The sequence below is a fragment of the Prionailurus bengalensis genome, chromosome B4, assembly GCF_016509475.1.
Source record: "Prionailurus bengalensis isolate Pbe53 chromosome B4, Fcat_Pben_1.1_paternal_pri, whole genome shotgun sequence".
Classification (NCBI taxonomy): domain Eukaryota; kingdom Metazoa; phylum Chordata; class Mammalia; order Carnivora; family Felidae; genus Prionailurus; species Prionailurus bengalensis.
Window position 1 is genome coordinate 49,793,064 of NC_057358.1, and position 26,990 is coordinate 49,820,053.

The 26,990-nt window shown below is 38.3% G+C and overlaps 1 protein-coding gene across 11 annotated transcripts; it reads left to right on the plus strand.

Moving 5' to 3' along the window:
* Window positions 1–6,710: 6,710 nt before the first annotated feature.
* Window positions 6,711–26,746, plus strand: MGST1 (microsomal glutathione S-transferase 1). Of its 11 annotated transcripts, none has more exons than XM_043562199.1 (5): window positions 6,755–6,994; window positions 9,844–9,959; window positions 13,002–13,149; window positions 15,366–15,460; window positions 19,709–20,204. In XM_043562199.1, exons 3-5 carry the CDS (start codon window positions 13,024–13,026, stop codon window positions 19,995–19,997), a joined length of 510 nt encoding a protein of 169 aa, XP_043418134.1. In that variant the 5' UTR covers window positions 6,755–6,994; window positions 9,844–9,959; window positions 13,002–13,023; the 3' UTR covers window positions 19,998–20,204. The 11 variants fall into 11 exon arrangements, with proteins under 11 accessions (XP_043418138.1, XP_043418134.1, XP_043418135.1 ...); XM_043562200.1 differs by having other exon boundaries at window positions 9,844–9,954; XM_043562201.1 differs by having other exon boundaries at window positions 6,755–6,963.
* Window positions 26,747–26,990: the final 244 nt, after the last annotated feature.

A 26,990-nucleotide genomic window follows, 5' to 3' on the forward strand; every position in this document is an offset into this window, starting at 1 on the left:
CGTTTCTAGGACTGTCAAATCAGGAGCGTTCACAAGAGCACAAAGATTCACTCTATTACTGCACATCATAGAACTCATGCCTGTAGCTTGAAAATAGAAGTCTTTGGTGTAGGCATTTGCTTGTTTGACAGTTCTGTTCTAAATTTTGAAACTACTGGTACCGTAAAGTGCCTGTCTGACAATGGTGTACCAGAGCTTAGTCATGCAAAATAATTATTGTTCACGGTTCCTTAGCTGAAGTCAATAGCTCCGTGCAAAACACAACATAATGCAGAGATCTAAAGTTACTAAATCAAAACTGAGAAAAAGAAGACTTTTAAACAGGTTTGGCAGGAAAAAAATGTAGGCTCTACGAGATTTGCCAAGTGATTTCTCTCAGCACATGGAAGCCTCTAATATTTGTAACAGAGGCTCCATGGTAGAAATGATGGGATTAGTACATTCTGGTTATTGCTGTCAGTAAGCTTATATGATGTGAAAGAAGCAAGAGCAATTACGGAGATATTAGCAAGTGGTGCATAGTGCTTATTTTCTAAAGTTGAAATATTTTCAGGTTTGCTTCTGGGAATTCAGTGTTTTAAAGTCTCCAAAATATCACCTACACTGAAGGGCTTAGTTAAATTAACCTAAATTACGTAACTAAACTGGAGTGTCAGGATGCCTTCCCTGGACTTATAGTAGCATCCATGAATGAGTGTAGTGGTATGTGCCGGAGAAGTTAACATTAATCCTACAAATGAAGAATTATGTCTCCATGTTGCCGGCCACATTTGCCAGAGAATCTTGGCGGGATTAGGTGTTGCTATTTGACTGCTTCAGTGAAAGGGATGATGTCCTGCTTAATCCTTGGCAGACAATTGCACTTAAGAATATCCCTTTTCTGGGAAAAACAAGCAATACCTACTGTTTCTATGGAGCAGGGAGAAGCACAGAAATAAACAAGGAGTTCACAGTTTCCTCTGTAACATATTTACCTACATTTTCCTTCAATACTTTCAAACCAATATTAAGAAGGAACTGATAGAGGTGAATATGCAATTATTTTACATTTAGCTCATTGCCGCCTTTTGTAGAATTCATAAATTTAAAAAGTGTTTATTATTTTTTTTGAGAAAGAGAGAGAGGGAGGGAGAATGCATGTGCGAGTAGGGGAGAGGGACAGAGAGACAGGGAGAGAGAGAATTCCAAGCTGGCTCCACACTGCCAGCACAGAGCCCAACGTAGGGCTCAATCCGACAAACCATGAAATCATGGCTTGAGCTGAAACCAAGAGTTGGATACTTAACTGACTGAGCCACGCAGGTGCCCCAAGATTCATAGTTTTTTAAAAATTAATTTGTTATTGAGGGGTGCCTGGGTGGCTCGGTAGGTTTAGCATCTGACTTCGGCTCAGGTCATGATCTCATGGTCTGTGAGTTTGAGTCCCACATCAGTCTCTGTGCTGACAGCTCAGAGTCTGGAGCCTGCTTCGAGTTCTGTGTGTCTCTCTCTCTCTGCCCCTCCCCTGCTTGTGCTCTGTCCCCGTCTCTCTCTCAAAAATATAAACACTAAAAACCTAAAAAATTAATTCGTTATTGAAGTATAATTTGTACACAGAGAATTATATATAATTTGTATATAGATTTTACATGTATAGTTCATTGAGTTTTGATAAACGAGTACTCTCATGTAGATATCCTGAACATTTCCATCACTCCAGAAAGTTTTCTTAGGTTCTTTTTCAGTCAATTGGTACCCCATCCGACTGCAAATAACCACTTTTCTCATTTCTATTGTCACAGATTGGCTTTCCTTTTCTTTGAATTTCACATAAATAAAATTTTACAGGATGTAGTCTTTTGTATTTTGTTTTCTTTTTTTTAATGTTTATTTATTTTTGAGAGAGAGAGAGAGACAGAGTATGCCCAAGCAGGGGAGGGGCAGAGAGGGGGACAGAGGATCTGAGGTGGGCTGCGTGCAGACAGCATAGAGACTGACATGGGGCTAGAACCTGAACCTGTGAACCATGAGATCATGATCTGAGCTGAAGTGGGATGCTTAATCGACTGAGCCACTCAGGCACCCCAATGTGTTTTTTTCTGTGTGTCAGTTGTTTCTTTTTATTTTTTTTTATATTGACCTAGTTAGTATTTTTATGTGAATGTTACCACAATTTGTTTTCCATTCTTCTGCTGATGGACATTTAATTTTCCCCAAGTTTCAGCAGTTATAAATGAAGCTGCAAAAAAATTCTTAAACAATTCTTTTTGTGTCTATATGTCCTCATTTCTGTTGAATGATACCTCAGCATGGAATTATTGGATTATAGCCTGGATCTATGATTATAAGAAACTACAAGAGTTTTCCTAGTGCGGGTGTTACATTTTATACTCTCACAGTCAATTTATAAAAATCTCACTTGCTGGGGCACCTGGGTGGCTCAGTCGGTTAAGCATCCAACTTTGGCTCAGGTCATGATCTCATGGTTCATGAGTTCAAGCCCCGCGTTGAGCTCTGTGCTAACAGCACAGTGCCTGGAGCCTGCTTCAGATTCTGTGTCTCCCTCTCTCTACTGCTCCTCTCTGTCTGCCTCTCTCTCTCAAAAATAAATAAACATTAAAAAAATTTAAAAATCTCACTTGCTTCACACCGTGATCAATATTTTATTTTCTCTGTCTTTTTAATTCTTCCTGTTCTAATGTTTGGGAAGAAGTATCTCATCGTGGTTTTGATTTGCATATCTCTGAATACTAATGACATCAGGTACCTTTGTATATGACCCTGGGCATTTATATAACTTCTTTTGTGAATTGTCTATTTAAATCTCTTGCACATTTTTCTAGTTTTAATTGTATACTTCTGTCTCTTAATTATTGTTATAGGGATTCTTTGTATATTTTGCGTACAAGTTCTTCATCAGATAAATGTTTTGAGAATATTTTTTTCCAGCCTATAGCTTGCCTGTTCATTTTTCTTAATGATATTTTTTGATTAGAAGATTTTAATTTTGATGAAGTTCACCTTATCAATTTTTCTTCTCTTATAGACAGTGCTTTTTGTGCCTGGTCTAAGAAATTCTTGCTCACCCCCAAGGTATTTCCCTGTTTTCTTCTAGAAGTTTTATGGTGTTAGTCTTTAAGTCTATGATCCATCTTGAATTAATCTTTGTGTATGGTGTGAACTAGAGTTAAAGTACATTATTTTTTTAAATATGGCTGTCTAGTTGTTACAGCTCCACTTGTTGAAAACATCCCTTTTTCCACTGAATTGCTTTGGCATCTTGTTGGAAATCAATTGACTGATTCAGTGTGATTCTATTTCTGGACTGTATTCCATTCTTTTGACCTACTTGCCTAACCTATACCTTTGCCATATTCTCTTGATTAGTTTCATGAGTTTTGTTATTCTTTAGTCCTGTTTCTCCCATTGTAGCTACTTTTACCTTATGTAGGTAGTAGATTCAGAGTTTATTTCAGAAGTTGGTAAAACCCAAAATGCTCTGGAATTATCTCACAGCATATATATATATATACATATATATATATATATACATATATATATACATATATATATACATATATATATAGTAAGAAAAATAAAAAAATAAGAACTCTGTTACAGGATTGTTAGAAGAAATAAACAATCTAGTATACTTTTATTTATTTATTTTTTAATTGTTTATTTATTTATTTTTGAGAGAGAGAGAACACGAGCAGGGGAGAGGCAGAGAGAGAGGGAGACACAGAACATGATCCAGGCTCCAGGCTCCGAGCTGTCAGTGCAGAACCTAACACAGGGCTTGAACTCACAAACGGTGAGATAATGACATCAGCTGAAATCAAGAGTCGATCATGACCTGAGCTGAAGTGGGATGCTTAACTGACTGAGCCACCCCTCTAGTATACTTAAAAAAAAAATTTTTTTTAACGTTTATTTATTTTTGGGACAGAGAGAGACAGAGCATGAACGGGGGAGGGGCAGAGAGAGAGGGAGACACAGAATCGGAAACAGGCTCCAGGCTCTGAGCCATCAGCCCAGAGCCTGACGCGGGGCTCGAACTCACGGACCGCGAGATCGTGACCTGGCTGAAGTCGGACGCTCAACCGACTGCGCCACCCAGGCGCCCCTCTAGTATACTTTTAAAAAGCACATTATAATTCTAAAATAAAATTTGTATGCTTAGAATGTTGCTTATTTTTATTTCACTTTTCTTAAACGTTCTCAGGCATGTTTACTCAATCTTCAAGAAGGATATGCCACCTTAGTTTCAGATTATAGGGACACGTTTTCTGTGGATTTAGAAAAAAAAATCTAAGATAATTACAAGAAATGATGGGCATCTGATCCCTTCCACTTACAGTAAGCCATGTCTTGTAGTGATGTCAGTCCTCTCTGATATTTCTCCTCTGTGGATTTTTTAAAAGGCAAGAACTGCAAGATTGCAAATCCTTTATTCTTCTAGACTTTTCTAATTTGATTTCCTTTGTCTTTGCTGTGGCAGCTACTGTGCTGAATGACCACTGCTCTCCCCACCCCCAAATCACTGACCTTTTAAACTGTTTTAATATTTACTAGGGAATTACTTGTCCTGGAGCTTGGATAGGACTTCCCTGAAAGATTTTATTATAGACTTAAAACAATGATGAAGAGAAGGGTTCGAAGTCTGAACCCCTCCCTTTACCCAAGGTAAAACAAATTGGATAAAAACTTTATTTTCATTTTTTAAATGTTTATTTATTTTTGAGAGAGAGAGTGTGAGTAGGGGAGGGGCAGAGAGAGACACACACACAGAATAGGAAGCAGATTGCAGGCTCTGAGATATTAGTGCAGAGCACGAGGGGGACTCAAACCCATGAGCCATGAGATTAGGACCTGAGCCAGAGTTGGAAGCTTAACCGACTGAGCCACCCAGGCGCCCCAAAGGTGTCAATTCTTTATTGCCCTAGTTCATACCCCAATTATCATTCTCATTTCTTTCTTTTTTTTTTTTTTAACATTTATTTATTTTTGAGACAGAGAGAGAGAGGGAGCATGAACGGGGGAGGGTCAGAGAGAGGGAGACACAGAATGTGAAACAAGCTCCAGGCTCTGAGCGTTAGCACAGAGCCCGATGCGGGGCTCGAACTCTCGGACCGCAAGATCATGACCTGAGCTGAAGTCGGACGCTTAACCGACTGAGCCACCCAGGTGCCCCTAATTCTCATTTCTAAACTGAAATATTTTCTTCCTCAAGTTTGGTGGCCTTCTTACATTTTTGGCCATTGTCTTTGTTTTCTAGATTATAAACTCCTTGAGCAAAATTATCTGATGCTATTTATCTTAGTTTCAGATTTAGCATCAAGCCAAGTGCTTTGAATTCACTTCATAAATGGCTTTTGAATTAAATTAATTACTGCTAAGGGTTGACATTGTACTAAAGACAGTGTCATATATATAACAGGCAATAATTGCTCATGATTTATTGATAGCAGGAGCTCACCGTTTCTTCATTGATTAGTTAAGTTTGGATACATTTTATAATTAGAGCATCACATGAGTCAGGTGCTCCTTTCGCTCCTTTCTTTTCAAAAACATGTTAGAACTTCTCAACTGGAATTCTAGAGATAAAGTTACTTAATAATAGCTCTCTGTACCTTTGTCTGTAATATTATGGTTTGGGCTGTATCACCTCATAATAGATGAAAAGAGTACTAACCTCCTATGGCCATAATTCACCTCAAAGTCCGACCTACTCCTGTTAGTGTTATAGACAGGTTCCAGAACACTTTACTGAGATAAGTAAACAAGTATAATTTTCAAAGATGCAGACCTGAAAATGAAGCACTGATGCTAGATTCCCAAATACGCCTACTGAGATGCTTGTACAGAAGTTGTTCTCAGACTTGTGATTAATTTCTGCTTCCTAGAGCAAACTGGTAAGTCTTACTTCCCTTTTTGGTAGAACAAGGACTTGTCCATCAAATCCTGGACAGCTAGTCCTGAGGGCACTCCTTAGAACCCGAAGTAGGTAAAATTAGGATGAAAAAAAAAGAAAAAAGAAAAAGAAAAGGCAGTATACTACACAGCAGGTGGTAAATGTGTGAGAAGTATTACCAGGAGAGAAGTAACATAGATTGCAAACATAAATCCTTAAACGGTTTTAGATAAAACCAGGGAAGCTAGATCCATAAATATTTTTGTGGGGACTAGGAAACTTGGAAATATCCCTAATCTAGATATTGATGTTAGAATAACCATGCCTCCCTAAAATACTCCCTAAATGTCCCTGAAAAACCGTACTAAGCTGATTGTGTAATCAACTGATCCAATATAATCTCCTCTAAATCCAGTTTGGACCCTGAACAAGAGGGGACAGAGTGAGGAAGCAAGTTGCTTGGGATCCCAGATTTGGAAGACTATAGGTGCTCTTTACTAAATTTTATATCGTGTCCCTGCCAGCTTTTGCCTTGCCACGTGCTCAGGCAAAGCGAAGTTCACTGGAAAGCAATTTTATCAATGATTTCTAATCAGGTTTTGTTTTCTCCCCCAGAGATTTAAATCTATAAAGCTTTAAAACTTTCAAAACGCTACAGTAAAACCTTTAAAAACTGTTTTCAGCTAACTAGGACTCACCTGCCTTTTCCTTGCTTTCCACTCCCACATTGGAAAAGTCCGAGGAGACCAAGGTCCTATACTAACCGCTCACACCCCCACCCCCCTGAATAGGGGACACAGCGCGGGGGGCGGGGGGGGGCAGGGCTTCGACCCGAGCGCTGGAGCGCAGCGGAGGAGGTCCCAGCGGGGAACGCGTGGGCCACGGTTCCTCCCTCGCACAACAATCGGGTGATTTGGGGGAGGTGCTTCGCAGGGCTGGGAGTCCTGCTTCTGGAGCTGCAGCACGAGTACCAGGAAATTAGCAGAGTGGGCAGGGGGCCTGCCTGCTGTCCCGTCTGCCCGCGCTGTGAACGCCCCGCGGTGGCAGCGCGACACGCCCGCTGGGGACAGGTTTGTGGCTGGATTCCTACTCGGATTCACTGTACGTGCCGGGCAGGGGATGCGGAAGGAGAGGGCACCGAGAGGGTGGTGGGCGGGCAGGAGCCTTGCAGGAGGCGGGTGTGGGCTGGAGTGGTCTTTGCCCGCGTGAAACTCCTTGGCTCCATTTAGCTGCTACGCGCTGGCTTTTCAATCTGTCACCTCCGAAAGGGAGCTGAGACCTTCCTCCCTTGTAGGTAAGTTTTCCCCTTTGTCAAACTCCGGGAAAGAAACTTGAGAGAGTCAGTCTTTCTTGAGTTTAAGTGGTGAGTTACTCATGTTTTATTCTCAAGCCAGAGGAACGTCCACTTTGAATGGGCCCCCTGGAACTTAGGGAGAATAAAAAGGAGGTGCAAGTTGTAGTCATATGTGAAGGTGCTACCGTTGAAGCAACGTCTGTTCACCCTGAGAGTGTGAATTCCTGCAGCCCTGGGCCAAGTTGACTTTCCCACCTCCGGAAATACAGGAAAAACTTGCTCCTCGTGGTTCACTTTCACAGGCAAGAAAAACACCAGCAAGTCTAATGATAATGAGATAACCACAACGGCCACAGCAGCGGCAAAGTGCAGGAGGACATAGGTTAAACTTTGTAATATTGTAGCCAGCTCCCCAGTCCAGAGGCAGAAGCCCTGGGAAACTCTGATTTGGGAGTTGAGGCCTCAGACAGTATTGCTATCACTGGACTGGGGCAGTGGAGAGAAGGGTGCATGTAAATCTCCCATCTCCTTGTTTCCTTTGAAATAGTCCCAAGGCCTCTTGGTAGTCTGGGCACTCTTATTTTCTCCTTTGCCTTCTGCCTGTTTTCTCTCCAAGGGAATGCCAAGTGGGTTGTAATCAAGCATTGTTGTACGGCAGATGGAAAATTCCCCCAGGCCCTCAGGTTACAGCCTTTCAGCCATTAAGAGTAGAGTTCTTAGGGCCTTAGAACCAAGCTACACACACCTTTTGCATCCCCTGGCGGCTTCCTGCCCTGGGAGTTAGCGTAGATTATAATAGGGTTTGTGGTCCTGTCCTGTTTCCAAAATAAGAGGACTATGTGTGTTCGTTGACCATCTTTGGTCATTTTTTAAAATGACAAATAGCCCAGATTTGAATATTGCTCTGTGGTGGACAAGTACAGTTTTTCTAAGGGTTTGTTTGAGAGCGGACTTTATTAGTCACTGAGGCTGGGAAGGGAGGTCAGCACTGGCCCCTGAGAACAGCCTTACCCCACATCCACCCAGATCCCTCAGCATTTTCCTCCTGGCACCTGGGTTCTGAAGTATAGGAGGCCAGGGCTGCAGTCGCCTCAACCCGTCCAGAAATTCTAGAATTGATAACCAGCAAAAAGGCCCTTGAATTATCTTTTTTCTTTATCTTGTGGTAGCGTTCTATTTGTTTTAGAAGGTGAAAAGTTGCAGAGTCATGGCTCCGGAGATGTGTGCCCAGATTTTTTGTGTGTTTCGCAATATTGATGTGACAAGGCCACCATAAATAAGAACTTTGTCCTTTTTGGCCAAGAGCCTGTAAAGACAAGAGGAATAGTCCATAGTTGAGAGATAGACTCAACTGTAACAGATACAGTGGGGGTAGGCATGGTGCTGGGTGGGGAGGGCAAGGTAGGAAGATGAGATTGGGCAGAAAAAGGCTCCCAGAAAACCAAAGTAGTCTAGAATTCTTAGCCTTGATTGTGGATAGCCCATGATGAGCTGCACACTTAAGAAAACTGGATTCTAGTCTTGGTCCCTCTACTGTGAATTTGGGTCAGATTACTCACTCTACCTCTCCAGGCCTCGGTTTCCTTATACCTTAAAAGCAGAGACAAATATTACTTGCTCCAACTACCTTAGAGTTTTCTAGATCAAGTGACATCATGTAACAGCTTTTTGAAAACTCTAAAATGATCTCCTCAGTGCCTAGGACAGTACCAAAGTAGGAACTTATTTACCAAATGCTTATATAGCACTTACCAGGTCCGAGTACTTTTCCAAGATCTTCAGACTTTACTCATTTGACACTCACAAGAATCCCGTGAGAAAGGAAGTATTAACCTCATTATACAGGAGAGGTAAGTCCCCGAGAAGTTAAATCCCCACCAGTAAGTGGCAGAATCTAATTCACCTGGCCTCTAGTCTAGTTCCAGAGTCTCTGTGTGCTCAACACTCTTCTCCTTGTCCCTTCAGAGGAGAAGCAGTCATCTCTACCTTAGGGGACTGAGCCCTACTCTCTGGCAAAAATGATGGAGGTATGCTCTGCTGTGCTGACCCATGATGGACAATGAAAGGAACAGTACACTATACAAATATGACTTATCATTGTAATATTTTACTTTCTTTTTTTAATGTTTATTTATTTATTTTTTTGAGATAGAGAGTGGGGAAGGGACAGAGAGAAGGAGAGAGAGAATCCCAAGCAGGGCCTGCACTGACAATGCAGACCCCGATGTAGGGCCTAATCCCATAAGCTGTGAGATAATGACTTGACCCGAAATCAAGAGTCAGAGGCTTAACCAACTAAAGCACCCAGGCGCCCCGTAATATTTTATTTTCCATAATTCATAACCAACTTGCATGTTTTGTCTTTTCTTCGATGATTTGTACCTCACTCCTAGAATACTCAAAACACCTAACATTTTACTCTTTTAATTATTAGTACTACTATATTGCTCTCCTCCCTCCTGGCAACCTTTGCTAATAAAAAGCTTTCAGTAATTGCATTTTGACTACAGTGTCCAGCCATTACGTGGGCTCAAGGCAACTTACTGACAAATCAGCTTTGAAAAGAAGTCTAGTCCGGCATCATTTTATTCCATGCCATGAATCACTTCTCTATTTCTTAATGTCTTACCCTCATTATTCCTCACCTGGCCCTCAGGTCTCCGAGAGGTGGTTTGTGGTATGAAATCAGAAGCTTGGCATTGGCCCATTTCCCCAAGCCACAGACCTGAGGAGTTCAGCCACATTCTCCGTGTTGGAAAAACTTTGTGTGAGGTGCACTTTCAATGTGTTGTTCACATTTAAAGAAAAAAAAAACCTTTCATTGCCCTTTTCCTCCAACTGCTGACATCTTTGTGTGCTTTTACCACCAGCTGTTCTGGAAAGCTTCCACTTTTTCTCTACTTTTTCTTAAAAAAAAATTTTTTTTTTCATGTTTATTTATTTTTGAGAGAGACAGAGTGCGAGCTGGGGAGGGGCAGAGAGAGAGGGAGACACAGAATCTGAAGCAGGCTCCAGGCTCTGAGCTGTCAGCACGGAGCTGGATGAGGGACTCGGACCCACGAGCTGTGGGATTATGACCTGAGCCGAAGTCGGACGCTTAACTGAGCCACCCAGGCACCCCTCTACTTTTTCAATACCAATTTTCACAAAGGGAAGACCATTCTCTGGGCATTCCACTGCTAAATAAATTTCATTCTGCAAACATTCGTAGAGACCTACAGAAACTGTTTTAGATGTAAAATTATTGTTAAATAACAACAATTCCTACTTGATAAACTTTTCTCAATTTTTTTAAATTAACATTCCTGCTATGTTTCTTCAGATCTCTGTCCAGAGACTTAGGGATCCCGTATTAAGCTAATTACATGAACTCTGAGGGATAGTGCAGTTTATTCATGACTTCCTCCCCACCCCTGCCCCCACTAGTGGAACAAGATCAGATACGTTAAATGGCACTAAAAGTATTGTCTTGCACTGAGAGCTTATATAACATTCTGTGCTTTCAAGACTACTGACCTGTGGAGGTGGATTAGTTTATTGTATGTATTTGGTTTTGTTTTTTAAATGGGGACATATAGTTTCTGTTTGCTTAAATCCAAAGTATCTTTTCAGCCTACCTTGTAAAACAGGGGTTACTTGGGAAGCTTTGGTTTCTTTACCTGAAAAATGGGAATAATAGTACCTACCCTGTGGCGTCATTGGAAGAGGAAACAAGATAACAGATGTAAGATGTGCCAACTGGCCACAGAGCAGGCATTCAATCAATGTTAGTTGAATGAGAATTAAACAGTTTGCAGTCTCTCTCTCTCTCTCTCTCTTTTTTAATTTTTGAGAGAGATAGACAGAGTGTGAGCAGAGGAGGGGCAGAGAGAGAGAATCCCAAGCGGGCTTCGGGTTCTGAGCTGTCAACACAGAGCCCCACGCGGGGCTCAAACTAGTGAACTGCAAGATCATGACCTGAGCTGAAGTTGGGTGCTTAACTGACTGAGCCATCCAGGCACCCCAGCAGTTTGCAGTCTCTTGAAGAAGATAGTACAGTGTAGTTAGTGTACAAGATATGAAGTCATAGGCATGGGTTTGCGTCCTAACTTGGCTGCTTAACATCTTGGAGTCACATTTGCTTCATCTATGAAATGGATATAGATATAAGGACTGTAATGGTATGGTTACAAAGATTAAATAATGCATATTAAGTACATGACAGAATTGGAGACCTAGTGAGCTCTTACAAAATTAAGCGTATATGTATGTTGTTTCGATCACACTAACAACAAGGCATAGACAACAGTATGACCAGTAACACAGTATAAGAAGAGATATAAATTTATAGATTATTGGTATATGGATAGAATGATCAGAATTTGATAGATGTCACTCTAATAAGGTGGCATTCAGGGGTTGAGTTTTAAAGGCGGGAGTGGACATTGCGTATAAGAGACAGTACTACATGCCAAGGGTGGATATGAGAAAACATGTGTGTTTATGTGGACAAGATAGAAGAAGCAGATAGCAGGGCTGATCATAGAATGAGAGGACATTAAAGAGAATGGCTACCGGACAGGGTAGGAAATATAAATTTGAAGCTTTACTTAATCCCTACCCACTTTGACTTCAGTATCACCGGTCTATCTTAGCTTTCCTTCTGAGTACATTCCCAATTATACTTCCAACTCCAGACAGATAGTAACATTCATTGCAATGTGAAGTAACCTGAAGACTTATATAAAGATAATCTTCCTGGGGCATCTGGTGGCTCAGTCAGTTGAACGTCTGGCTTTGGCTCAGGTCATGATCTCATGGTTCATGAGTTCAAGCCCCAAGTCATGCTCCCTGCTGTCGTTAAGGATCCTCTGTCCCCTTCTTTCTCTGCCCCTCCTCACTCGTGTGCTCGCTCTCTTTCTCAAAAATAAAATAAAATAGAATAAATTAAATTAAATTTAAAAAATTAAAGATAATCTTTCTTCCCTTACTCCTCTATGAAAGTACCATCAATGCCAATTCCTTACTTTGCATTTGCCTAGCATTTTGTTTCTAATATCCTGCTTCCCCTTCTTCACTTGTGTTGGTATTGATGATGACCATAATCATGATGATAATGATGATCATAACAATATAATAAACCTTACTGAGGGTGTTTCATGGGCCAGGTGCTGTGCTAAGTATAAATTTATTCCACATGCTATCTCAATTAAATCCTGGCAACAAACCAGTAAGTTAGGAGCCGTTACTATTTCTATCTTATAAATGAAGAATTTCGTTTCAGAGAGGTCGAATCTCTGAACCAAAGTTAACCAAATGGTGGGACTGGAGTTCAAATCTTGTAGCCTGGGATCCTAAACACTATTGAAATGGCAAAAAGCTATAAGCTGGGTTTCTAAAGCAGGACATGTATTAGAATTTAGGCATTCCCAATCAAACATTAATGGTGCTACTATGTACATAATTTGATGTTTCTAATGAGACCAGTCCATGAACTCTGGTCTTTTGGGTCCAGCTTGCAGTTTGATGCAAAAATATGATTTTGGTCTCTCTTTATAGAATTTTGCCCATTTATCTTTGCTTCTCATACCCCTACATTTTCATTTTCGCTCCATGCCTGTTTGATATCTTCAGGCTTAATGTTATAGAACTAGAAAACAACCTGATACTATTTATTTTGAAATTGAAAAAAAGATGATTTCTTCTGTGAATAAACCCAAGATCCTTTTTTAAGAACAATATAGTTAATGCTGCAATGTAAGTACATTATGTGACTGTCAAGTTATTTGGGGTATTTATGTCTGCTTTTCCTATCTTGTCTAAAATATTTTTAAGATTCCAGACCAAAATTGAAAAAATGGTTGACCTCACTGAGCTAATGGAAAATGAAGTATTCATGGCCTTTGCTTCCTATACAACGATTATTCTTTCAAAAATGATGTTTATGAGTACTGCAACTGCATTCTTTAGATTGACAAGAAAGGTAAGACATTTAGGGGCGATATTTTCCTTTAAGACTTGAAATTTGGGAAAACAATTTTCTTAATTTACTTTTTTTTTTTTTTTGGTAAAGCCCAATGGCACATTGTTTAATATTGCAAATGCATTATGCAGTCATTTGGTACAGATGCATCTGATATATTTATGGAACAGGCACTTTCTCCTGGAAACGACTAAGTGGTTGTTTTCATTGTGGCTTTTACCTTTTGTCATGCTGCTTAGTATATGAGATTCCTGCATTCTATAAGCAGATTCCATGCTTCTTAGTGTATGAGATTCCTGAGATTCCTGTATGTTCCTCATATTAGTATATGAGATTCCTGTAGTATCAACGTTTTCAAGGAAACGTTCTATAATTTTGGAGTTAATTTTGCCTGCTAGAGTTTAGAAAATAGTCATTTTCCAGACAGTTAACTGGTGTCTTCAGTTCTATGACAGGTGAAGGATATACCTTTGGGGACAGAATTAAGTTCTTATGATTATCAATAGAGTCTTTTATGACTGGGACAAGACATTTGAATTTTGTGTAGTTCCAACTTCTTAAGTAGATGCTATTTCTGCCCAGCATTATAAGAATGTGGTTTTTTCCTAAAATGGAGGGTTGGGGAAGGTATTAGAAAGATTTTGGGACATATATCCCATACTCAAGCAGGGTTTCTAGAACAGTAAGGGAGGTAGAGCAAAGCTACCTTGACAGAGAAACTATTTTCATTGGTGTCGTCCCTCGTCAGCAACTACTTTCTGGAAACACCTATTTCTCCAGGAGTGCCTGTCCTGAGTTTTTGTCCAGAGACTTGCTTTTGTCCAGAGCTCACAGTCATCCTTAAGATATTTCCCTGTTACTGTCTTGAGGTATAATTCCTTCCCAAGGACATTTACATTTTAACACGGGCACACACAGACATGTTTAAGGCTCTAATAGGTCCAGGTGTTAGAGCAGCAAGCAGTAAGGTAGTTGCCTACCACCAGCTCCAGTGTCCTCTAGAAACATGGCACGCAGCATAGCAGAAATGTTCCCTGTCTTATAAGGAAAGGAGAAAGGAACTCAGATTTGTGGAATACCAATGATATGTAGCCGTGTGGTGCTCTTGGTATGTGTGAAATCACAGGATCATTTTACATCATCGTTCATATTATCACGGGAAATGAGGGTTAGCCCCCCCATTTTACAGTTGAGGAACTGAAGATCAGAGACGTTATGCACCAATAAAGGGTGATGCTGAGATTCTAATTCAGACTGCTTTAAACTCAAATCTCATGCACTTGCCATTGTAATACATTTGTTTACTTGTTTGAAACATGTTTACTGAACATCTAGTGTGTGCCAGACAGAGCTGACTTCAAGAGCTGATCCTGTATCATGTCCTTTCTCATCAGTTCTCTTCAACATCTTAATCTGAAATAAATGTTTATATCATATTAAGAAAAATATTATAATATTTATGGATTTCTAAGTGTAAATTAGGCTAATTTTGTAGTTCATGTTTTTCTTTGCTTTGAATTATTAAGCAGTGGAGCATACTTAAATATTTCTTAAATGCATTTTTCAAGTTTCAAGGGATGGGGAAATCATATCAAAGAGCATAATCATTGCAGGAAGAAATAAATGAATATATGCCGTAGAACATGTCCTTTATAGGAATGCAATTCAACTTCTTATATTTCACTATATTATTCAACCCAAAGTGTTAATTCAGCAAAAGAAAAGAGATACACATATCCTAACAAAGTACAAAATACATTTCCTGCCTCTCACTCTTTTATGTTTCTTGCCCGTTCTCTAACATCCTTGGCTGGTAAACTTACAACTTTCCCATGAACCAGTCAGTTGGAAATGTTAATACCCTTGAGAGAAGTTATATCAACATCACTGTGAAAAAAAATGCCAATTCACCATAATAATAGTCAATGATAACTTAAAATTATGCTCTCTTTTCCCTTTTTGGTTCCTTTTTGCTATTTTTATACATTGGTTTTTATTTAAGTCCCTATTTATGCTTTTCTTTAAAAAAATTTTGGACTGTTAATGAAGATTTAAAGTATAGACCCTTACCTGTGCTTGAGCTCTGAATTTTTTCCTAAGGGCCAATCTGGATGCCTGTATTTCTTCTGTTAAAATCCAAATAACTTATCAGGTAGAATACTCACCTGTTATTTGGTATTTGAACAGCGTTTTTTATTCCTTGGTATTTGGAATAGGTTTTTGCCAACCCAGAAGACTGTGCAGGGTTTGGCAAAGGAGAAAATGCCAAGAAATATCTTCGGACAGATGACAAAGTGGAACGTGTGCGAAGGTAAACACACTGCCTCCTGAAATTATCTATTTTATCAAAGAGTTTTGGTCAAGGAGCTCAGTGAGATGTTGAGGGTCCTAGGAAGAGGGAAAAGCAGTCATCTTATATAGTCCATATAATAATTATGGAAAATTGGGATGTAGAAGTCTCCAACTCTCACTGCAATTGTACATGTTGCCAATTTCCTACTTTGTTGGGGTTAATAACTTTGCTCTGTGTAGGGATTTTTCGAAAGTAGTTACAGGTAGGAGGTAAAATGAGGATAGTAGATTCTTGTGTTTTGTCATCTTTCTCTAGAGTTGAGTGTCAGCTTGTGTGAAAGGTTGAGGATACTTTTGCATAAGACTCGAAATGTGGGTGGGTGACTCAGTCAGTTAAGTGTCTGACTCCATTTTGGCTCAGATCATGATCTCACTGTTTGTGACATGGAGCCCCATGTCGGGCTCTGCACTGACAGCATGGAGCCTGCTTGGGATTCTCTCTCTCTCTCTCTCTCTCTCTCTCTCTCTGCCCCTCCTCGTCTCATACACACTCACTCACTCTGTAGCTCTCTCTCAAAATAAATAAAAATTGAAAAAACAAGACTCAGAATATGAACATGGGAAATCTTGCCCTTCTTTCTCTCTGTCCTTTGTAGGTATTATGTTTAATGCACTGAGAATTCAATAAACAATGAAAAGCAATCAGCCAAGATACCATTCACACAGGTTCCTAATATAGTTAATATACTTAAAAAAAACACATTGAATTCTAGTTCCAAGTGTATATTTTTTATCCTTTCCATAAAGTCATGTAAATTTCAAACTTTTTTCGCCTTTACTGAACTGTAATTGACAAAATTATAAGACATTTAAAGTGCACGGCATCATGATTTGATCAATATACATTGTGAAAGGTTTATCCCCAACGTGTTCATTAACACATCCATCACCTCCACATTTACCAACCTCTTTGTTTTTTTATGAAAACACTTAAGTTCTAATCTCTTAGCAAATTTCAATTATACAGTACAGTGTTATTAACTATAACCACCATGTTATGCTTTAGGTCCACAGACCTTCTTCATCTTATGACTAAAATTTTGTACCTTTTTACCAACCTGTTCTTAGTTCCCCCAAGCATCTGGCAATCACTTTTCGACTCTGTTTCTATGAGTTTGACTTCTTTTCCCTGTCTTTTAGATTCCTTATATCTATATCCATACAACATTTATCTTTCTCTGTCTGCTTTATTTTATTTAGCATAGTGTCGTCCAGATTCATCCATGTTGTTGCACATAACAGGATTTACTTCTTTTTCAAGGGTGAATAATCTTCCATTGCATGTATATGCCACATTGTCTTTATCCATTCATCCGTTGAGGGACCCTTAGGGTGTTTCTGTATCTTGGCTATTGGGAATGCTGTAATGAACATGGGAATGCAGATACCTCTTTGGAATAATGGTTTCTTTTTTTGGATATATGCCCAGAAGTGGAATTGCTGGATCATCTGGCTAGAACCTCCATACTGTTTTCCATAGTGGCTTCACTAGTTTGCATTCCCGTCAACAGTGTTCCCTTTTTTCCACATCCTCCCCAGCATTTGTTATCTCTTGTCTTTTTTGATAATAGCCATCCTAACAGAGGTTAGGCTAATCAAAACCATTGCCAGCCAATAGTTTTGGATGTCTTTTTTGGACAAAAATGACTATTCAGGTCCTTTGTCATTTACCAATTGTATTATTATTATTGCTATGGAGTTGTATAAATTCTTTGTATATTTTGTATATTAACCACCTACCAGATATGTGATTTGCAAATATTTTATCCTATTCCATAGATTGTCTTTCCATTTTGATGATGGCTTCCTGTACTGAACAGAAGCTTTTTGGTTTGATATAGACCCATGTGTTTCTTTTTGGTTTTGTTGTCTTTGCTTTTGGCATCAAATCCAAAATAATAATAATAATAATAATTGCCAAAACCAATGTCAAGGAGCTTACCTTCTGTGTTTTCTTCCAGGAGTTTTATGGTTTCAGGTATTACATTCAAGTCTTCAATCTATTTTGAGTTCATTTTTGTGTATAGTATAAAGTAGGGTCCTGTTTTCATTCTTTTGCATGTGGATATCCAGTTCTCCTAACACAGTTTATTGAAGAAACTGTACTTTCTTCTTGTATATTATTGTCTCTTTTGTCAAAAATCAATTGACTGCAAATCATGGGTTTATTTCTGGGTTTTCTAGAAAATTAGTTCGAGGAAATTAATTGACTATAAATACATTGATTTATTTCTGTTCCTTTGATTTTTTGTCTACTTTTATGCCAGTACCATACTGCCTTGATTATTATAGCTTTGTAATACAGTTTAAAATCAGGAACTTATGCCTCCAGCTGTGTTCTTCTTTCTCAATTGCTTTGGATTATTCAGGCCTTTATGGTTTCATACAAACTTTAGGATTGTTTTTTCTATTTCTCTAAAAAAATGCCATTGAGATTTTGAGAGGGAGTGCACTGAATCTGTAGATTGCTTTGAGTAGCATGAACATTTTAACAATATCAGTTCTTCCAATCTATGAGCACAGAAGATCTTTCCATTACTTTGTATCTTCTTCAGTTGTTTTCATCAGTGTCTTATAGTTTCCAATTATAGATCTTCCACTTCCTTGGTTAAATTTATCCTTAAGTATTTTATTCTTTTTGGCTCTATTGTAAATTAAATTGTTTTTTAAATTATTCTTTCTGATATTTCATTGTTAGTGTATAAAATTGCATCTGGTTTCTGTGTACTGATTTTGTATCCTACAGCTTTACTGAATTCATTTATTAGTTTTAATAGTTGTTTAGTGGAATTAGGGTTTCTGATATAATATCATGTTATCTGCAAATAGAGACAATTTTACTTCTTTCTTTCCAATTTGGATTTTTATTTTCTGTTCTTGATTAATTAGTCTGGCTAGGACTTCCACACTGTGCTGAATTAAAGTGGTGAGAGTGGGCATCCTTATCTTATTCCTGATCTTAGAGGAAAAACTTTCAGCTTTTCATGATATATGACATTAGCCATGGGATTGACATATGTGGACTTCATTATGTTGAAGTATATTCCCTCTATGTCCAATTTGTTCAGAGTCTCTATCATGAGGAATTTTGAATTTTGTCAAATGCTTTTTCTGCATCTCTTGAGATGACAATATGATTTTTATCCTTCTTTTTGTTAATGTGGTGTTGATTTATAGATGTTGAACCATTCTTGCGTCTCTGTATTAAATTTCATTTGATAATGGTATATGATTTTTTAAATCTTTTTAAATTAAACTGTTGTATTTGGTTTGCTAGTATTTTGTTGAGGATTTTCTTATCTATGTTCATCAGGATATTGACCTGTTTTTCTTTTCTTATAGTGCCTTTATCTGGCTTTGGCATCAGGGTAATGCTGGCCTTGTCAAATGAGTTTAGAAGTATTCTGTTCTCTTCTACTGTTTTGGAAGACTTTGAGAAGAATTGGTATTAGTTCTTCTTTAATTGATCAGTAGAATTAACCAGTGAAGTCATCTGGCCCTAGGTTTCTTCCTTGGGAGGTTTTGATTATTGATTCAGTCTCATTACTAGTAATTGGTCTACTCAGATTTTCTAGTTCTTCATGATTCCATCTTGGTATGTTGTATGTTTCCAGGAATTTGTCCATTTCTTCAAGTTGGTTGTCTAGTTTGTTGGTGTCTAATTGTTCATACTAGTCTCCTTTGTATGTCTCTGGTATCAGTTGGAATGTCTCTACTTCCTTTTTTTTTTTAATTTTTTTTAACGTTTATTTATTTTTGAGACAGAGACAGAGCATGAATGGGGGAGGGTCAGAGAAAGAGGGAGACACAGAATCCAAAGCAGGCTTCAGGCTCCAAGCTGTCAGCACAGAGCCCGACGTGGGGCTTGAACTCACGGACCGTGAGATCATGACCTGAGCCGAAGTTGGACTGAGCCACCCAGGCGCTCCGGAATGTCTCTACTTTCAATTCTAATTTTATTTATTTGCATCCTTCCGCATTTTTTCTTGTTAAATATAAAGGTTTATCTATTTTATCTTTTTAAAAAAACAGTTCTTCATTTCATTGACCTTTTCTATTGTCTGTTTAGGCTATATTCCATTTATTTCCACTATGATTTTTGTTATTTCCTTCTGCTAACTTTGGGGTTAGATTATTTGCCATTTTCTTGTTTCTTGAGATGTAAAGTTAGGTTGTTTATTTGATATCTTTCCTTTTCTTCCTGTAGGACTTATCATCACAAACTTCCCTCTTCAAACTGCTTTTGCTTTTCCCATAAGTTTTGGTGTTTTCTGTTTTATCTTCATTTGTCTCAAGATATTTTTTTATTTCTCTTGATTTCTTCTTTAACCCTTTGGTTGTTTAGTAGTATGTTGTTTAATCTCCACATATTTGTGAATTTTCCAGTTTTTTTTCTTGTAATTGATTTCTGGTTTAGTACAGTTATGATTGGAATTGATGATATGATTTCATACTTCTTAAATTTATTAAGTCTTGTTTTTTGGCCTAACATATGATCTGTCCTGGAGAAAGTTCTATGTGTATTTGAGAAGAATGTGTATTCTGTTGTTGTTGGGTGGCATGTTTAAAAAATGTCTTTGGGTTCATCTGAGCTTATGTATAGAATTTAACTCCAATGTTTTCATATTGATTTTATGTCTGGATAATCTGTCCATTGTTATTTTTTAAATTTTATTTATTTTGGGGGGGCAGAGAGAGAGGGAGAGACAGAATCTTAAGCTGATAGTGAGGAGCCTGATACAGAGCTCAAACCCACAAACTGTGAGCCAATAATCAAGAGTCAGATGCTCAATCAACTGAGCCACCTAGGTGTCCCTGGATGATCTATCCATTGTTGAAAGTGGGGTATTAAAATCCCCTCCTATTATTACTATATTGTCATTTCTCCCTTTTGGTCTGTTAATATTTGCTTTATATATTTAGATGCTTCTGTGATAGGTGTATAAATATTTACTAATGTTATATCCTCTGGATGAATTGACCTCCTTCATCATTATATAATGGCTTTCTTTATCTCTTATAATCTTTAGCTTGAAGCCTGTTTTGTCTGATATAAGTGTAGCTATTCCTGCTTTCTTTTGTGTTCCATTTCCATGGAATATCTTTTTCCATTCCTTCACTTTCAGTCTTTGTGTCCTTAAAGCAGAAATGAGTCTCTTGTAGGCAGCATCTAGTTTTATCTTGTTTTTTTTTTTTTTATCCATTCATTCTGTATCTTTTGTTATAGTTACTTATACTACTTTCGTCTTTTAGTCTTTTCTTTTTAAATTTTTTTTTAGTGTTTGATTTTGAAAGAGAGAGAGACAGAGACAGAGCACGAGCAGGGGAGGGGAAGAGGGAGAGGGAGACACAGAATCCGAAGCAGGGTCCAGGCTCTGAGCTGTCAGCACAGAGCCCAACATGGGGCTCAAACCTACAGACCATGAGATAATGACCTGAGCTGAAGTCTGTCGCTTAACCGACTGAGCCACCCAGGTGCCTGTCTTTTAGTCTTTATACTAGAGTTATGTGATTTACCCACCATCATTACATTAGTATATTTTGAATTTAATTATATTTGCTTTTACTGATGAGTTTTATACTTTCATACATTTTCTTCTTACTAATTGCTGTCCTTTTATTTCAGCTTAAAGAACATCCTTTAATATTTCTAGCTGCTTTAGTGGTGATGAACACTTTCAGCTTTTATTTGGAAAACTCTTATCTCTTCTTCAATCTGAAGGACAACTTTGTCAGGTATAGGATTCCTGATGGCAGGTTTTTTATTGTTTTTTGTTTTTTGTTTTTTGTTTTTTTTCTTTTAAAACGGTAGAATATATCATCTACTCCCTTCTGCCTTGTAGTTTCTGGTAAAAAATATTCTGATAGTCTTATAGGGTTCCTTTGTATAAAACAACCTGCTTTTCTCTTGCTGGTTTTAAGAGTCTCTCCTGTCTTTAACTTTTGGTAATTTACTTATAATGTGTTTCAGCGTGGGTCTCTTTGGATTCATATTTTTTTGTAGTTTCTGAGGTTCCTGTATCTGGATATCTGTTTATTTCTCCATGTTAGGGAAGGTGTTAACCATTATTTTTTGGGCTAAGCTTTTTGCCCCCTTTTCACCCTCTTCTACTTCTGGGACCTCCATAATACATACATACATACATACATACATACATACATACATACATAAAATTAATCTTTTTAATTACATTCCATAAGTTCCATAAACTATATTTACTTTTTCATTATTTTTTTTTTCTTTTTGTGCCTATAATTGGATGAATTCCACTGCTATGTCTTCAAGTTTACTGATCCTTTATTCTACTTGATCTAGTCTGTTGATGAACCACTCTATTGAATTTTTAAATTCAGTTACTGTATTCTTCTGCTCTGTGTTTTCTTTTAGGCACTTTTTAATATTTTCTATTTCTGTTGTAAATCTCGCTTTGTTCATGCATTTCTCTCCTGGCCTTAGTGAGCATTATTTTGCTCACTAAGCATATAGTTATCATTTGCTTATGATCATTATTTTGAACTCTGTATTAAGTAAATCTAGTTATTTCTGTTTCATTAAGATCTGTTCCTATAGATTTATCTTGTTCTTTGGTTTGAAACATATTCTTCTGTTTTTTCGTCTTCCTTGGCACTATGTTGGTTTCTGTGCATTAGATAAAACAACCACTTCTCTCAGTCTTGACAGAGTGGTCTCATGTAGGAAATGAACCTTGTCAATTATCCTAGCCTGAGCCCTGTTGTCTCTCAGACCTTCGTGACAGTCCAAGCTGCCATCTTTGTTTTTACTGGCTCCCAATCGTTCAAGGTATGTCAAGATTTGTCAAGTGTTCCAAAGGGAGGATCACAGTCAACATTTAAATATAGGCTAATTGGAAGCTGGACATTTAAGTAACAGCTGGGAAAGTATGTAGTTATGCCCCTTCTAAGGAGATACTGGGTTTGGGCATTTTAGTCAACTCCATCTGTGCTGGGCCTGCGTATAGCCATGTGGACAGATAGCCGAAGTGACTGCTTGAGCTTGTGGAGAACTGATTCTTTGCTATGTTTTGTGGGAATAAAATCTAACTAACTAACTCGTGACTGTTAGTGCTGATCAGGGCCAGGTGACCCAGGGACCCCTCCCTAGGACTGCAGCCATAAAGGTTGGAGTGCATACATGTGTATAAACTCCTTCCAGGGAGATAGTGGTGACTGGGATCAAGCTAGAGAGAGAAGGCCAGGGAGGTATCCGCTTCCCTGGTTTCTACAAAGGATCAAAGACTGAACCTAGATACAAGCGTGCTGATGCTTAGGCAGTAGATTTCAAAGTATGTAGTTGCAGACCTTTAAGAGAAAGACTGGGAGATGGACAATTTTTCCTGCTCCCTCTGTGCTGACACACAAGTCTTGTACATCCCTTAACTTCTCTATTTTATTTGTTGTAAGTCTCGTGGGTCTTTGAGATGCAATCCTCAGTAATTTTCAGAGCAAGATATTTTGGGGGTTCTGTCCTGGGGTGAGAGTCTTAAATGTTTGGGCACTAAATGTGAAGTCCAAACCCACTCCTCCTCAGGAAGAAGCTGGGAGTTGGAAATTCCCTCTCAGTTGTGTGACAGTAAGCTGGGGGTAGGGTTTATGGCAAGACTGTGTCTCAGCCTTAAAGATGGGTATTGTCAATGTCTAGGAGTCGCGCAGTTGTTTTCTGGATTTCTTTCAGATGTAATTACTTTGTGTGGAGCTCTACATTTGATGTGGCTGTGGAAGGGAGGGAGTTCAGGAGCCTCCTGTGTCACCATCTTGGCTGTCCCTTTTTCACCCACAGAATTTTTGTTGTTGTTGGGATTCTATTACTGATCTATTAATTACCATGTCCTAACACTGAAACATCAAAGTTATATATCAATTTCTCATTTAGTGCATTCTTTTCTCTTTTTTTTAATGTTTATTCATTTTTGAGAGAGAGCATGAGCAGGGAAGGGACAGAGAGAGGGATACACTGAATCTGAAGCAGGCTTCAGGCTCTGAGCTGTCAGCACAGAGCCTAACACAGGGCTGAGGCTCACAAACCACAAGGTCATGACCTGAGCTGAAGTCGGATGCTTAATCGACTGAGCTACCCAGGCGCCCTACATCTAGTATTTTCTAATGCTCATCCACACATGGTGCAATTCCAGGCACATTTCAAGGAATAAGTAAACTTATATAAAATTAAAGAAACAATGAAGTGTTTTCACAACCATACCCAAACATACAGATAGTTTTGTGGCGAATAGTTAAGATAGGAAACATCATGAGTATAGCTGATGGCACTACTTCTGTTTGGTGAATATGAAGAGTGAAATGGATACTGAAATAAGAAAAATTTACTTCTGTAATTCAGGTGTCAGTTAGAGTCTCTAGTCCCTTTAGGATCTAGATCATATTTACATTATCACATTTTTGATTCCCAGTGAGAGTCTGAAACCTCTCCCAAGATTTCTGCAGATTCCCTGTCAGTCTGGTCCCTACATTTGTGCGTGTTTCCATTGTCTACATTTTGTGAGACTAGCATAAACTTGGCTCTTTCCTCAACTCTCGACAAACCAACTTAAGAAATGTGGCTAAAATAGACTTGACTAAATTGAGTCACGTTACGGCAACGCAAACATTTCAAGTTGTAGGTTAGACAGAGCTCTGACGGGGTCCTTCAGCGGCCTCTTCCTGGGAAGTTGCACTGTACCTTCTTTGCTTCGGATGATGCCCAGCAGGACATCATTTTGCAGGCTCTGCTTTTGCCCCATGCATTCTCTTGTTCTACCAATACCAAAATGAAATTCACATTTTTTTCTTATGCAAAAATTCAATCCCAAGTTATTTATTAAACAAGAATGTTTTTCTTCTAAGAAGTCTGTGCTAGATAGCGTGAATAAAATTTTAGCCTCTGCTTCACTTAGTTATATATTTGTTAAGTTAGCAGTCCTGCAGAGTAAATCAGCCAGTCTTAAAAATGGACTGTGTCAAGCGTGTGGATCTAAAATAGTTTCAGGACAGAGAATCAATGTGAAAATTTCAAACTGTATCAGAAAATTATAAGTGTTATGGTGAAAAAGAATAAACTTTAGAAAAGGTGAGTAATGCTTTGTGGAGTTACTAAAACCACCAAAAAGACAGTAAGCAGTTTAAAACGTTGTCTTTACCTTTTTGTACCTCCCTTCTAGAGAAGGTAATCACATCCATGATGTTAATCATGACCCTATACTCATAACATTGCCCGGGACTTGAAAGTGATAACAATTAGACTCTCAATAGCATTAGTAAGTTTGAAGGGAAGATCCAAGTGTCATGTGTGAAAGCTTAATAAAAGATATTTTATTATGAGATTTTAGATTCTTCCCCACTTTCCCTTCCCATTCCCACCCCCCATGCCCATTGTACTTCTAGAGGAGAAAGCCATTATTAAAGCTGATCTTCTAGTCAGGTTGTGAATAACCAACCATTGACCTTAGTTCTGAAAGGAGTCAGTATCCTTAGAGATGCAGCGACTGTGTGCACAGCGCCCCCTGGTGATCAGACACTGGGTTTTCAGTGTGGAGACAGGAGAGTCTCCAAGAAAGACTGTCGGGTTTCCTGTTGTAATTTTTGAGACTTTATCGACCCCACCAAAAAGTTTCTAGTAACAATTCGCCATTGGAGATACTTTGCAGATAAAGATTTTCCAGAATCTCCCCATTTCATTTTTAACCTTGACTTTTTTTTTCTTTTCATTACTTCCACATGTAAAGCTATTTCTATTAGTATAGAAATATGTAAATTTCCACATGTAAATCCAATGTCAGGGACTGAGTGGGGCTACAAATGAAGTGAAATGAAGTATGCTTTCAGTGTGCAATACTGAAAAAATTGATATCGATGACATGTGGGACAAATAATTAAAAACATAAAGTAATATGTCTTGGAAATGTTAAGATAAATGAATGGCTTAAAGTAAGTTACTTGCATTTGGGCAGACAGAAATCAGTGATGATTAGAAAACATTTTACATATGTATTTATTTAATCCTATCTCACCATGTTCTGGAAAGAATTTGAGACCATATATACATTCAATACAAGATAAAAGGAAAGTTGCAAGGTAATCAGAGCAGCTGGAGAAATAAAGGGTACCATTCAAAAGGAAAAGAGGGAAGGCTTGGCTTTGGTATATAGGGAAAGGAGAGATGTTTAGAATATACTACTTTCAAAGGCAGAGAATCCCCTTTCCCTCAGAGTGCGTAATCAAGTCTAGGTGATACTCACTGGGGATTCTGCTAAGGGACTGATGCATGGGCTAGGAGTTGAACTAGATGGCTTCCCTTCTGGCTCCAGTGCATGAACGAAGCATTCACTGAGACATTATTGTGTGTGTATCACTGTCACTGCTTCTATTGGGATAATATAAAAGAGCTTTAAGACTGATATTCCTGAAAGTGCAAAGTGTCTTCGTTATTATATGTTGAGATACACTAATAGTAGAAACAAATATAATGATATGTTAAATAAAAGCCAGATGGTTAAAGGGCAAGGCAATTTAAACAAAAATGAAATAAATACGCATTTTAAAAAATCCGTTTAGTTTTAAAAGAAATGGAAAAATGAATATATGTCTACTGATTTTGAAAGTAGTGTTTTGCTAATTTCCCACAGAGCTCACCTGAATGACCTTGAAAACATTGTGCCATTTCTTGGTATTGGCCTTCTGTATTCCTTGAGTGGTCCAGATCTCTCTACAGCCATCCTGCACTTCAGACTCTTTGTTGGAGCACGGATCTACCACACAGTCGCGTATTTGACACCCCTTCCCCAGCCAAATCGTGCTTTGGCTTTCTTTCTTGGCTATGGAGTTACTTTTTCAATGGCTTACAGGTTGCTAAAGAGTAGATTGTACCTGTAAGGAGAATCCTACAACTCATCATCCAGTTATTTTCTAAGAATTCTGTACTTCCAATTTATGATGATTTTTTTTTTTTTTTAGATTTTAAGTGGGAGGGGAGCAGAGAAATTTAGATGGGGCAGACAGCCTGAATATTAACATGACCAATATCCTTTATTCTTATGCTTGTACTGAAATTTTAACACAATTCTTAAGTCTTTTGATTTCCTATTTAAATGCCTTGTGATAATTCAGATTATAATTTGTAACATTCATTCAACATTTAATATTTTAAATCTATAAAAAGGGTGAGTGTATGTATGATACCCCTGTATTGCAATATTGCTGAAACAGACATACGAAGTAAAGAATTTGAAGAATAGTTTAATTTGGTTTAATTTTTCCCATCTTATATTTTCCAAAGTTTTAAACCTACAGGAAAGTGGAAAAGTAGTACAATGTTCCTTTATATATGTTTCACCCAAGTTTACCAACTGTTAACATTTTTCTTACTTGCTTTCACTCTCTCACTCAATGTTTTTTTCTCAATCATTTCAAAGTAGGTTGCAGAAATCATGATACTTCACTTCTAAATACTTCAACATGGATCTCCTATGAATAAGACA